The sequence below is a fragment of the Monodelphis domestica genome, chromosome 1 (assembly GCF_027887165.1).
Source record: "Monodelphis domestica isolate mMonDom1 chromosome 1, mMonDom1.pri, whole genome shotgun sequence".
Lineage (NCBI taxonomy): Eukaryota > Metazoa > Chordata > Mammalia > Didelphimorphia > Didelphidae > Monodelphis > Monodelphis domestica.
Genome location: NC_077227.1, coordinates 263,362,931 through 263,377,688, shown reverse-complemented (window position 1 = coordinate 263,377,688; position 14,758 = coordinate 263,362,931). Strand labels below are relative to the sequence as shown.

The 14,758-nt window shown below is 34.3% G+C and overlaps 1 protein-coding gene across 9 annotated transcripts in view; it reads left to right on the top strand.

Moving 5' to 3' along the window:
* The window catches only part of TOGARAM1 (TOG array regulator of axonemal microtubules 1), a 96,228-nt gene that overhangs the window by 51,051 nt on the left and 30,419 nt on the right, over window positions 1–14,758 (top strand). For all 9 annotated transcript variants that reach the window (XR_001623585.2, XM_056810774.1, XM_056810773.1 and 6 more), the window contains exons 5-7: window positions 235–491; window positions 2,519–2,751; window positions 5,420–5,520. Coding sequence is in view for 8 of the 9 variants with exons in the window: in XM_056810774.1 (XP_056666752.1) it covers window positions 235–491; window positions 2,519–2,751; window positions 5,420–5,520 (591 nt within the window). In the remaining variant the exon portion in view is untranslated. The remainder of the gene's footprint in view (window positions 1–234; window positions 492–2,518; window positions 2,752–5,419; window positions 5,521–14,758) is intronic.

Here is a 14,758-nt window from a genome sequence, read left to right as displayed (position 1 = left end):
GAACAGAAATGTATTCCCTCTCATCAAGCATACCCTGTTCATGAGTAATATTCATGTTTCTGTCAACAAGCAGAAAATTACTTTTGGTTTTAATTTTGTTAAGGAAAATACATCATTCACTTTTGTTCTTTTGATAAGAAAAAAAGTGATTTTTGTTAAACTATTATATTCCCTATTCTTGTACAATGTAATTCTCTTATGTTATTCAATAAATTGATGAAATATCTTTTACAGGAGAAATTTCACAAGAAAAACCTTCTCCAATACAACTTAAGCCTGCATTGGTGAGATCACCATCTTCCAGAAGAGGTCTAAATGGAACAAAACCAGTTCCACCAATTCCTCGGGGTATAAGCCTATTGCCTGATAAAGCAGATTTTATCATTGTGGAACATGAAAAAAAAGATAACATTTGGAGGAATGAAAAAGACAATCTTGCAATTGACCTTTCTGAATTAAATGTCAGAGATAAAGAATCAGATCAGGAAGAGGTTAGACCTAAATATCACTTTTAAAAAATCTATTCTTTTCTTTATTAATTTAGTTATTATAAATTGTTTTGGAATAATAACAATCCACTATTTTTTTTACCATAAATTGATTTATAGATAAAATAGCAAAAATTAATATAATCCTTTGACTTTGAATCAAGGTCATAGCTCCATAGATGCCACATTTATATTTAATTAATATCTCAAGTTACCTAAAAGAAAATATTTTGGCATTGATTTCTTAGCATTTTAAAATAAAAATACATTGCTATATATAATTGAGTGAAATTAATTCTACTCCATTTTATTTTATTATTATTTTTTAAACCCTTACTTTCTGCTTTAGAATCAATACTATGTATTGGTTCCAAGGCAGAAGAGTGGTAAGGGCTAGGCAGTGGGGAGTCAAGTGACTTACTTAGGGTCACACAGCTAGGAAGTGTCTGAGTGAGGTCAAATTCAAACCTAGGACCTCCCGTCTCTAGGCCTGGCTCTCAATCCACTTCTTGCTCCATTTTAAAATACAAAATTTAAAGAGTGTAGAAAGCTAATTCATAAAGCATTAGTATTAAAAATAAATAAAGCAATTAGTTCAGCATATAGATTCTTAGGAAAAACCCTTGTGCCATGTTTCCCTAATTTGGATGTGGCAAGAGGTGATAATATCTGCTGGTAACAGTCATAAAGGTAAAGAACCTTACTGTATATGATGTTTGTCCTTTTTTTTCATAAATTTTATTTCATTTGGCATGAAATTTCTAACACAGAAGCATCCTAAAAATTGAATGAAAAAAAAAGTCAAATAATGGAATCTCATAGTTTTTGAACCAATTGACTATGTTTTAGCCCTAATAAAAAACTACTCTCATTCTTTACTAGTCTTTTCATATATTTAATCATTAAGATGCATTTTATTTCCTTTGGTGCAAATGGAATTTGGAAAGAACTGTATTTTTTGACCGGGGCTATATTCATAGTTATAAAATGAAAGAACATTTAATAAAGTCACCAATTCCAATAGTACTTCTGCTTATATTGGAGCAAATTATTAGTTTTTAGTATGATCTTCCAGCTTTTTAAGTGTTTACTGAAACCAATCTCCTAGATGTAAAATGCAAAACTTTGTGAAATCCAAACAATCCAGGTCGATTCACCAAAGATTTTTAAAAAGTATTTGTTGTATGCAAGGCACTATGCTTAGTGCTAGGGATACAAGGATAATAATGACATGGTTCTTTCTAAGTATAATTCTTTAATTTGCCCAAGGTTCTGTCCTGAAATATTTATTTGCTAGGGTTTTTCAATTGTCAAATGATCAAAGTTTAGGTTAATGATAGCTTTTTCAGGTAACACGGCATATTGGATAGAAACCTTTGATACTCTGGGTGACTCTGAACAACTCACTTAGCTTCTCAGTGCTCTAAAAAACACCATAAGTTGCAAAAGAAATACCATTCTGATTTGATATATTTGTGTTATTATAGAGGTTTTTACTTTTCATTATTTCTTACAGAGGCATATTAGTACAACAACCTGATCCTATACAAATATTGGCCTCTGCTTAATTCGCTGTGAGAAATTAAAGAGTTTAACTTCCCTTTTCTTTGACTTTCTGCAAATGCCTTCAGATCTTTAATTGTAAAGCTTTCTGCAAATTGCTTTATTTTCATGTTAACTCCTACTCCTGATCTTCTTCCAGAAATACTTAGTACTTAATTGCTCAATAGAAGAGAGGCTGTAAAAATGAATCCCTATGGCTAATAATGTTGTGGTTTGGATAAGATTACCATCTCTTCCAGTAGCATCATGAAATCATATTAACAAACCTCACTGAAAAGTTATTCACCACAGTGACTCCCAAATTACTCCTCTATAATAGCCTTTATATAGTATTAACTGCTCCCTATGCTCCATCCTTTTACCTAACATAATGTTTTCATAGAACAAATTAATGACTTAGGGCATGGCTATTAGGGAAAAAAAACTTGAATCAACCTATAAATTTAATTCTTTTCAACATTTTTTAGATGCAGAGCTCTCTTAGGTCTCTTCGTAATAGTGCAGCTAAGAAAAGGGCAAAGCTGAGTGGCAGTACTTCTGACCTTGAAAGCCCTGATTCTGCAATTAAACTTGACTTAAATATGGACACCCCATCCCGATCATCATCTCCAAACATCAGCTCATACAGTGAAAGTGGAGTTTACAGCCAAGAGTCCTTGACTTCTTCTCTGTCAACTACTCCCCAGGGAAAGAGAATAATGTGTGTTTTGCACCCTTTTTTACAAGTATATGTTAATACTTATTCTATGCAATGTTGTTATTGTATCAGGCTTTAGAATTAATATTTATAAGTTTCTCTTATGTTTTTGCTTTCTTAGGCTTTATCTTCCTTTTCCTATACTACTATAAATGTATGTGCCTGTAAATTACTAATACTAATGATTCTTTTTCAGCTTGTCCAGCTTACTTACAGTCTTTTTGAGGCACAAATTCATACTTCTTAGACTGCAGCTTAGATGCCACCACTTAGTTGGGACCTCAGTCTTCCAAAATGGTTCTATAATATAGTTCTCTAAAGAATATCCGTACAGCAAGAATTAATTTAAATATAACTGAAATCACAGTCACATGGCTATCCCCACAGCCACAGACAGAATATTATTATTCATGTAGTTCATGGTGACCTTTTATTCTTCCAATATAGCTATTAAAACTGTAGCAACTCAAGTTCTAAGCTTGGTTTTTGAGCCTGACAACCAAATCCAGCATTTTTCCTACTGTTCCATGAGAGGATGTTACTCTGAAAATACATGCTACATAGATTTGGAATCTGTCATTTTGTGTAGACAATATTTTTTTATCAGATAGTAGAGAGTAGTATTTTATTGTTTCGAGAAAATTTTAAGTTCTACCTTGTTTAAAAATGTCTTTAAATTTAAGACTGCCAAAGAAATTGGGGGACTTAGTAATAGGTGTAAAAACTGAATTATTAACTATTAACCAATTGATAAATGGTAAAAGGACATGAATAAGCAATTTTCAGAGGAAGAAATCAAAGTTTACAATAGTTATATTAAAAGGTGCTCTCAATCATCACTAATAATAATTAGAGAAATGCAAATTAAAATAAATCTGAGGCGCCACTTTACACTCATCAGATTCACTAATGAAAACAAATAAAAATAATATATTGGTAGAGTTATAGGAATACAGGTTAAACTGATGGTTTATCTGTGAGCTGATCTAGCCATTCTAGAAAGCAATTTGAAATTATGTTCCAAATGTATTAAGCAAATTTACAGTTTGACCTTAAAATGTTACTACTAGGTTTGTACTCCCCAAGACATCAAAAAAAGAGGAACAGGACCCATATGTACAAAAACTTTAATAGCAACTCTTAGTGGTGGCAAAGAAAGTCATCAGTTGGTGAGTAGCTGAATAAGTTATGATATATGAGTGTCATAGAATTCAACTATGGCATAAGAAATGATGAAGGAGAAGGTTTTGGAAAAACTTAGACTCATGAATATTGGAAAGTGAAGTGAACAGAATCAGAAAAACACTATGCAGTAATAGCAATATTATGAAAATAATCAATTTTTAAGCCTTAATAATTCTGATCAATACAATTACCAAACTTAATTCCAAAGGACACATAATTAAATATTCTATCTCTCTTCAAAGAGAGTTGGTAGATTCAGAATACAGATTAAAACATATTTTTTCTCTTTAATATATCTATAATGAGGAAATTTTTCTTATATGATGTATATTTTTTTTAGTCCAAATTCTCTTCTTTCCTCCCTCCTTCACTACTTGTAATCCCTCTCCCCTCCATGAGGCGGTAAGCAATCTGATAAAAAGTTGACATGTGCAATCACACATAACTTCCATAGTAGTCATTTCGTGGAAAAGATCTCAAAGAAAGAAAAGAAGAGGAAAGAAAATGAAATATAGTTAATGTTTTAGTCTACATTCAGATTCCATCAATTCTTTTTTGTAGGACAGAACGCATTTTTCATCATGCCTCTCTGAGATTGTCCTAGATCATTGCATTCCTAAAAATAACTAGGTCATTGACAGTTGTCCATCAAAAAATGTTGCTGCCACTGTGTACAATGTTCTCATTCTGCTTACTTCACTTTGCATCAATTCATGTAAGTCTTTCCAAATTTTTCTGAAATTATCCTGCTCATCATTTCTTATAGCACAATAGTATTACATCACAATCATATGCAATAATTTGTTCAGCTATTCCCCAATTGATGGAAGATACCTCAATTTCCAATTCTTTCTAAGCAGTTTTAAAAAAGTTTTCTTATTAAGGCAATAAATACTCCAGCCCAGATGAGTTTTGTTGTTATCATTGTCCATTAAAATCTGCTTCATATCATCAACTTGTCAGATATTTGTATGAGACTAATGTGTACTGGTTAAAGGTAGTTTTCTTAAGTTCCTAATTAATACTACGTGATTTTCTTACTTGATGACAAAATACATGTCTTTCTGATGGCAGAAAAGAAAGCTTAAAAAAAAATCTAAAGTTATTCCAAGTCTTTGTCTAAGGAAGAAAGCTTGTTATATAATTCATATTCCTTGCTGATCCTTATATTTATAATGAAATTAATTCCCAATTACTCAAACTAGTGCATAGAAGAGATACAGGTAAGTACAGTAGATAATTGGCAATCTTTATTTCTGTAATGTGCTAATTTGGATCTAGTGTTAACGGCTCTTTCTGTAATAGCTATTCAGAGGGAATTAGAACCCTTTAGTAAGTCACACACAGAGTACATATATTCATATATACTTTTAAATAAATTAATTTGAATAGAATTGGTAGACTTAATAGAGAACAGACAATGTTGATACACTAAATATTTTCCACATATTTAATATTCTTATTTAATAACTTTGTATTACTTTAGGGCAGACATCTTTCCTACATTTGGATCTAAACCTATATCAACAAGACTCTCCTCTGCAAAAAATAAGAATCCTCATGTAGTGGAACAGAGCTCCACTTCAGGTATTTAGTGTCTATATTATAAACAAATAGAATAGCATGAAGCTATGAATTTTTCATTAGAGGAAAAGGTGAAATTTTGCATAGCTGGTGATACTGAGTGTATTTCATATCCAAGATTTCTTTGAGCAAGTATTTTGTCTTAGAACTCTTTACTTTAAATTAATAATTTTTTTAAAGTAAATTAATTGTAAAACACTATCCATCTCCAGATTGAAGAAAGGATGGACTCAGAGTATAGACTGAAGTGTATTTTCTTCTCCCTTCCTCTTTTCCTTTCTTCTTTCCTTCCCTTTCTCCTTCTTCATTATTTTCTTCCTACTTTCTTTCACATATTTGTAGTGGACTTTGTTTTCTTGCCCTCTACATGGTTATGGGAGGGAGAGAATTTGGAAGTGAAATTAAATAAAATTGCATTAATTTTTTAAGTTAACTAGTTTCATTTACCAAAAATAAGAAATGGAAATTTACCTTAGAAAACTGAGATAACAGAGTGTATGGACTGTGCAGTTTTCCATTTTGCTCTGTAGATATTCAGCTTTCAGAAGAAGGGATATATCATTATTCGATAATTTACTTTAGAAAAGTGAATTCCAAATTCATCATGCCCTTGTCTAATATCTTATTAATATGTTTCATATCTTGTTGAAAAAAATCAATATTTTCCGCTGAAGATTCCCTCTTCTTTCCTCCTTTTCTCCTAAAACTGGCTTCCCTCACTCTCTGACATCATCTATCAGGATTTCTTCCTTTATTCCAGTCTCCATTGAAGAAGTAAGCTTTCTCCTCATAAATCAACATTTCTGCATGCATTTGATCCCATCCTCACCTATCTTCTCCAGCAGATTGCTTCCACTGTCATCCCTACCTACTCTCTTTAGTCTTCAGTACTTCTTTTTGTTTGCTCCATCTTTGCTTGCCTACAAATACTCCCAGGGCCCCTTCATGCTCTAAAAATCCTCACTAGAATCTATCATCTCTTCTAATTAGCATTAGTTATCTCTCTTTAGTTTGGATTAAGATTCAAACATTAAAATTTCACAAATTAAAACTGTAATTTCACTATAACAAGTGACAATAATTCTTTTTATTTTATTTTCATAATAAATTTCCACATAAGTTTTCCAAAGTTATAGGATTCATGTTTTCTTCCTCCCCTTTCGTCTCTTCCTCCTCCTGGAGCTGACAAGCAATTCCACTGGGTTATACATGTATTATCACTCAAAACCTATTTCTATGTTATTCGTTTTTGTAAGAGAATAATCTTTTTTTTTTGTTACAATACTCACTTTATTTCCCTCCCTCTCCTCCACCCACCCTTCCCACAGCCAATGTGCAATTTCATTGGGTATTACTTGTGTCCTTGATCAGAACCTATTTCCATGTTGTTGTTTGCACTAGGATGTTTATTTAGAGTCTACATCCCCAACCATATCCCTTCAACCCATATATTCAAGCAGTTGTTTTTCTTTGGTGTTTTTACTCCCACAGTGCTTCCTCTGAATGTGGATAGTGGTTTTTCTCATAAATTCCTCCAAGTTGTTCAGGATCACTGCATTGCCACAAATGGAGAAGTCCATTACATTAGATTGTATCAGTCTCTGTGTACAATGTTTTCCTGGTTCTGCTCCTCTCACTCTGCACCAATTCCTGGAGGTTGTTCCAGTACCCATGGAATTCCTCCACTTTATTATTCCATTGAGCATAATAGTATTGCATCACCAACATATGCCACAATTTGTTCAGCCATTCACCAGTTGAAGGGCATCCCCTCATTTTCCAATTTTTTGCCACCACAAAGAGTGCAGCTATGAATATTCTTATACATGCCTTTTTCCTTATTATCTCTTTGGAGTACAAACCCAGTAGTGCTATGGCTGGATCAAAGGGTAGACATTCTTTTGTCGCCCTTTGGGCATAGTTCCAAATTGCCCTCCAGAATGGTTGGATCAATTCACAACCCCACCAGCAATGCATTAATGTCCCAACTTTGCCACACACCTTTCAGTATTCATTACTTTCCTTTGTGGTCATGTTAGCCAATCTCCTGGGTATGAGATGATACCTCAGAGTTGTTTTGATTTGCATTTCTCTGATTATTAGAGATTTAGAGCACTTTTTCATGTGCTTATTAATAGTTTTGATTTCTTTAACTGAAAATTGCCTATTCATGTCCCTTGCCCATTTGGAGAATGGCTTGATTTTTTTGTACAATTGATTTAGTTCTGTATAAATTTGTGTAATTAGACCTTTGTCAGATGTTTTTGTAATGGAGATTGTTTCCCAATTTGTTGCTTCCCTTCTAATTTTGGATGCATTAGTTTTGTTTGTACAAAAACTTTTTAATTTGATCTAATCAAAATTATTGATTTTACATTTTGTGATTTTTTTTCCTAGCTCTTGCTTGGTTTTAAAGTCTTTCCTTTCCTAAAGATCTGACAAGTATACTATTCTGTGTTCACCTAATCTGCTTATGGTTTCCTTCTTTATATTCAGGTCATTCACTCATTCTGAGTTTATCTTGGTGTAGAGTATGAGATGTTGATCCAAACCTAACCTCTCCCATACTGTCTTTCAATTTTCCCAGCAGTTTTTATCAAATAGTGGATTTTGGTCCCCAAAACTGGGGTCTTTGGGCTTATCATAGACTGTCTTGCTGAGGTCATTTACCCCTAGTCTATTCCACTGATCCTCCTTTCTGTCTCTTCGCCATTACCAAATTGTTTCGATGACCACTGCTTTATAGTATAGTTTGAAATCTGGGGCTGCAAGGTAATGATGAGACATCCTTTCAAAACCTATGGGATGCAGTCAAAGCAGTACTCAGGGGGAAATTTATATACTTGAGTTCATATATTAGCAAATTTGGGAGAGCTGAGGTCAATGAATTGGGCATGCAAATTAAAACACTAGAAAGTGAACAAATTAAAAATCCTCAGATGAAGACTAAATTAGAGATCCTAAAAAATCAAAGTAGAAATTAATAAAATTGAAAGTCAAAGAACTATTGATTTAATAAATAAGACTAGAGGCTGGTACTTTGAAAAAACAAATAAAATAGACAAAGTACTGGTCAATCTAATTAAAAAAGGAAAGAAGAAAACCAAATTGACAGTATCCAAGATGAAAAGGGAAACCTTACCTCTAATGAAGAGGAAATTAAGGCAATCATTAAAAACTATTATGCCCAATTATATGGCAACAAATATGACAATCTAGGTGATATGGATGATTACTTACAAAAATATAAATTTCCTAGACTAACAGAGGAAGAAAAATAGATTAAACAACCCCATAGCAGAAAAAGAAATTGAACAAGCCATCAAAGAACTTTCTAAGAAAAAATCCCCAGGTCCAGATGGATTCACAAATGAATTCTATCAAACATTCAAAAAACAACTAACCCCAATATTATACAAACTGTTTGACAGAATAAGCAAAGGAGTTCTACCAAATTCATTTTACAACACAAAGATGGTACTGATCCCAAAACCAGGCAGGTCAAAGAGAAAGAAAGCTATAGACCAATCTCCCTAATGAATATAGATGCAAAAATCTTAAATAGGATACTAGCAAAAAAACTCCAACAAGTGATCAAAAGAGTTATTCACTATGACCAGGTAGGATTCATATCAGGAATGCAAGGATGGTTCAATATTAAGAAAACTATCCACATAATTGACCATATTAACAAGCAAACTGACAAAAATCACATCATTATCTCACTAGATGCAGAAAAAGCCTTTGATAAAATACAACACCCATTCCTATTGAAAACTCTAGAAAGTATAGAAATAGAAGGGTCTTTCCTAAAAATAATAAACAGTATATATCTAAAACCATCTCATCTGCAATGGGGATAAACTAGAAGCCTTCCCAATAAGATCAGGGGTGAAACAAGGATGCCCATTTATCACCTCTATTATTTAACATTGTACTAGAATCACTAGCAGTAGCAATTAGAGAAGAAAAAGAAATTGAAGGTATTAAAATTGGCAGTGAGGTGACCAAGCTATCACTCTTTGCGGATGATATGATGATCTACTTAAAGAATCCTAGAGAATCAAAAGTCCTCAATGAACTCAAGTCAGCAGTCAACCTTTTATGGAGTTTAATTACAAACAGGAGGAAGAAAGGTATGAGAGAGCTCTCTCTCTCTCTCTCTCGCTCTCTCTCTCTCTCTCGCTCTCGCTCTCGCTCTCGCTCTCGCTCTCGCTCTCTCTCTCTCATATAGCTGAGGAAAAGAAAAGAGATCAATCCCTATCACTCACGTGACCAAAATGGAGAAACAGTCTCAGGGACCTCCACCTCCAGCTTCCTTCAGAGCAAGCTTCTCAGAGCAAAACCTCTCCAACCTCCTCCCTAGTCCTCAGACCCCACTATCTTTAAGGAAACCATTCAAGTTCCCTCCCCTCAGTTCTCACATCTACCAATCACTGTCCATGTCTTCCCTGTGCCAATGGTGGCTCTAGCTTAACCCAGGACCGCCCAGAGGTCTGTGGTTTTGCACATGTCTGTTGAAGGTCATATTCTCAAATAATTAAATCTTGATCCTTTGCTGCAGCCCTTCCTAAATCCTATTACCCTGAGTAGGGTGGAGATTGGAAGTTCCAAGACCTGGTTCTGTCATTCCAAGTATCTCTATTGTATCAATTCTAAAATCAATCATGACTCAAAGAACTTCCTGTTCTATGCTTAAGCATAGGTCAAAGCCCTTTCCATTGTTCAGCAAAAGGTTTCTGTCCTAAAGAAATCTTAAGTAGGGAGGAGAATGACCCTCCCATGCCAAGGGAGTTCACATTCCAATAGAGTTCTTACTATCAGTAGGAAATTTTTCAAGTATGAAATTTCCCAATGGTGAAATTTCCAACATTTATAAGTCTAAGAAATTTTAAGGTTTACATCACATAGGTCTTTCTAGCTCTTTGCTGAAAGTATCCTGTTCATCATTCCTTACAGCACTGTAGTATTCCATTACCATCATATACCACAATTTGCTCATCCATTCCCCAATTGAGAGACATTCCTTTAATTTCCACAAAAAGCGCAGCTATAAATATTTTTTACATACAGGTCCTTTCTCATCTTTTTTTTCCCCCCCTTTGGTATATAGACCTAGTAGTAGTATTGCTGGATCAAAAGATATGCATTCTTTTAAAGCCCTTTGGGCATAATTCCAAATTGCCTTCCAGAATGAATTAGTGAAGCAACCCTTTTCTATCTCCAACAGATGGCCCCCTCATCTCTTAGCTATGATCTCTCCCTGTTTACTGCTCCTTTCCTGCTACCTACAAACACACCCATGTCTCTGTCATTCTCAAAAATCCTTCCCTCATTCTCTGCTATCATCCTATATCTCTTTTCTCCTTTGTGACTAAGCTCCTTGAGAAGTCCATCTACAATAGATGCCTCCATTTCTTCTCTTACTCTCTTCTTAACTCTATAGTTCGGTTTCTAAACTCATCTTTCAACTGAACTTGATTTCTCCAAACTTACCATTGATCTCCAAATCGCCAAATCCAGTAACTGCTTCTCAGTTCTCATTCTTCTTTACCTCTTTTCAGCCTTTCACTCTGTTGATCACCTTCTTTTCCTTGAAAATCTCACTCTCCTCAATCTCATGCCCACTAACTGAGGGTGTCCCACATGTCTCTGTCTTAAGTCTTTTACTCTTTTTCCTCTACTTAATGACCTCATAAGCTTCCATGGATAATTATCTCTTTCTCAGGATTGTCACATCTATTTATTCTGCCCTAATTTCTCTGTTGCCCTTCAGTCTCACATCTTCAAGTGCCTGTCAAATATCTCAAACTAGATATCTGATAGATTTATTATACTCAGCATGTTCAAACCTGAACTTATATTTTGTCCCATAAGCTCTACCTTGTCTAGACTCCCAATTATTGTTAAGGGGAACACCATTGCCTCCCAGTCCTCCACACTGACACGTGTTGTGTTTAACTCCTTGCTGTATGCCATATTCTGCAATCTGCTGCCAGGGCTTTTTGATTTCTTAGTTGCAACATCTCTCCTGTATGTCCCTTCTCTCCTCTGCCACTGCCACCACTCTAGTGCAGGCCTTCATAACCTCATCCCTGGATTTTTGTCACAATCTGCTGGTGAGTCTTGTCTGCCTCAGATTTCTTCCCACTCCAGTCATTCTTCTATTTATCTACCCAAGTGATTTTTCTAAATACAGGTCCAACATTGTGTGCTCCCATCCCACTCCCCTGGGTCAGTAAACTCAAGTGGTTCCCTGGCTCCCTATCACTTTGACTATCAAATATAAAATGCTCTGTTCAGCCAAAACTATTTATAACCAATCTCATTCTTTTACTTCCCTGTGCTGTCCCATCCCAACATCCCCTCCCCAGTCTTTTTATATATAATTCCTTACCACAAACTTTTTTGTTGTTTTTTTTCCCCACAGATTATGTTGGTGCAATTTTCATAATTGTTTTTACCATTTTTTAGTCCATGTTTTCTCCCTCTCTCCCATTCCTATCCCACTCCCCCCAAGAAGGCAGGTAATATGATGTAGATTGTACATTTATTATCATACAATACATTTTTCCATATTCATTATGTTGATAAAGAAGACATATCATTTATACTAGAGAAAATTTTATGGAGGAAATAAGGTGAAGAATGTCGTGCTTCAATCTGCAGTGGATAGCCATCATGAGTTCCTTGAAGTTGTTCTGGATCCTTGCATTGCTGATAATAGTTAAATCATTCATCGTTGATCATTGTATTTTGTTGCTATTACTGTGTACAATGCTCTCCTGATTCTGCTTACCTCACTTTGCATCACTTCATATAAGTCTTTATATAGGGTCTTTTTTGATCATCATGTTTGTCATTTCCTATGCCTCAATAGTATTTCATTACAGTCAGTCTGAGATCATAAACACTATCTCTGCTTTTTTTAACTTTGGCTGAAGTATAGTAGATTTTGTTCCACCTCTTTACCTTTATTCTATATATGACCCTCCTTTAAATGTGTTTCATGTAAACAGCATATTGTGGGATTCTGGCTTTTAATCCATTCTGTTATCCTTCTTTCCACATACTCTGATTCAGTGACACAAGTGTCTTTTCAATTCCACAAATGAGACACTGTCTCTCAGCTCCTGGAATTTTCTGTTTCCCAGTTCTAGAGTTCTCTCCTTTCTAGATTCCCTGGCTTCCTTCAAGTCTGTTTAACAGGAATCTTTCTAACCTTTCTAAAATCTAATAATATCTTCTCTCAGTTATTTTCTATTGACCTTGTATATAGCATATTTGTTTTTTCATCTCCCCTATTTGTGAGCTCCTTGGACCAGGCAGATACTTATTTTTGCCTCTTTTTGTATCCCTAGTGTTTAGCACAGTTCCTGGCACATTGTAGGCACCTAATAAATACATATCCACTGACTGGTTCAGAGCAGAATAAGGTTCATGTATTGTTCTTTTTCCCCCTCATCCCTTCCATGTTTATTTATACTTTTCTCACAATTCTTCATTACAAAAAATAGTTAAGTTCTCTACCCCTTCCGCCTTTCTTTTATAGTCTATTTCTTTTCTCTTTCCCTTTCCTTTCCTCTATGAAAACCATCAAAACAGGAAAAAAAAATCCACAAGCATTCTGTTTCCCTTATATAAATTATACCTCTTTGACTGTTGAAAAAATTAGGGACACTTGTTTCTTCTTTTATTTTAATGTAAGCATTTCATCATTCTATACTCCCAGTTTTCAAACATTTTTAGCTTTCTAGATTCCTCTGATTTCAAAATTTCTGTTCACCTTTTTACCATTTCTCTGTTCAAATACGGTACTTGATATTGCTCTGTAAGATTATTTGCACTTATTCTTAGTAAATTATTCTTGGTGGTAAGCTGTATATATTTTGACTTGCCTTACTCCAAAATCTTTTTATAATTCTACCTGCCAGGTCTTGCATGAAGCCTATAATTCCTTAATACTTTCATTCCTAGATACTTGCAATATTTTGTTTTGACTTGTAAGCTATGAATTTTAGTTCTGATATTCCTGGGAGTTTTCATTTTGAGATTTCTTTCAAGAGGATGTTAGATTATAATTTTGGTTTTTCTCTGGTTCTAATAAATCTGGGCAGTTTTCAGTTTTGATTTATTGAAAAATGGCATCTAGGTTTGTCATTTTTATTTTTTAGTTATGGTTTTCAGGTAGTCCCATGATTCTTCAATTATCTCTCCATTTCCTGTTTTCCAGGTCATTTTACCTTCCCCCTCCCCTCCAATATTGGTATCAGAAGGGGAGCTTAAACCTGAGTCTTGTTTCCTAACTCTGGGACCAGTTCTCTCTATCAACTGTACTCACTACCTCCTACTTGGTCCAGGTTCTCTGGATTACAAGCACACTGTTGTTTCTATTTCATTACTCTGCTACTCTTTTCATTATTCCAGTTCTAACTTATAAAACCATATATCAGGTTATTAGACCTTCTATAAATTTATGTCTGATGTAATGTTTATAAAGAGTTTACATTCTACTTCATAGTATTAACTACTATTTATATAGTGCTTTAATGTTGTTTGCAAAGTGCTTTACAAATATTATCTCAATTTTTCCTCACAACAACCCTGGGTGGTTTGTACTATTATTATTCCCATTTTATAGTTATGGAAACTGAAGCATACAGAGGTTAAGTGTCTCATCCACAGTCATATTAGTAAGTATCAGAGTACAAGGGGGCAGATATGACATTTACAGAACAAATATGATGAATAAGAGTATGATAAAATCAGAAGAGATATCCTAGGAACTCTAGGAAAATTTGAGAAGGACCAATTTAAAACTTGATAGCATATCACAAATTATCATCATCATTATTGTTATAAGAAACTTTACTAAAATGAGGACAGTGTATTTCCTTGACTATTAAATGGATTAGAACTTTTAAAGGTCCTAGTCAGGTTTTTAAATTTAACCAAATGATTGAATTCATGCCAGCAACACAAATAATAATATTGGCAGTTTCTAGACAGGACATAAGATATATTAAAGTATTATTAGAATCTTTTTTATAATATTTGCTAAAGTAATATTCTGTGGTTGTATTCCACTTCCATAAGAGGGTGTGTGTGTGTGTGTGTGTGTGTGTGTGTGCGCGTGTGCGTGTGCGTGTGCATTTGCGTGTGTGCCCATACATTATGAGGAGCACGGAAAGAATAGAAATTTTGAACTATAATATGATCACAGTGTGAAAAGTCTGCCTTT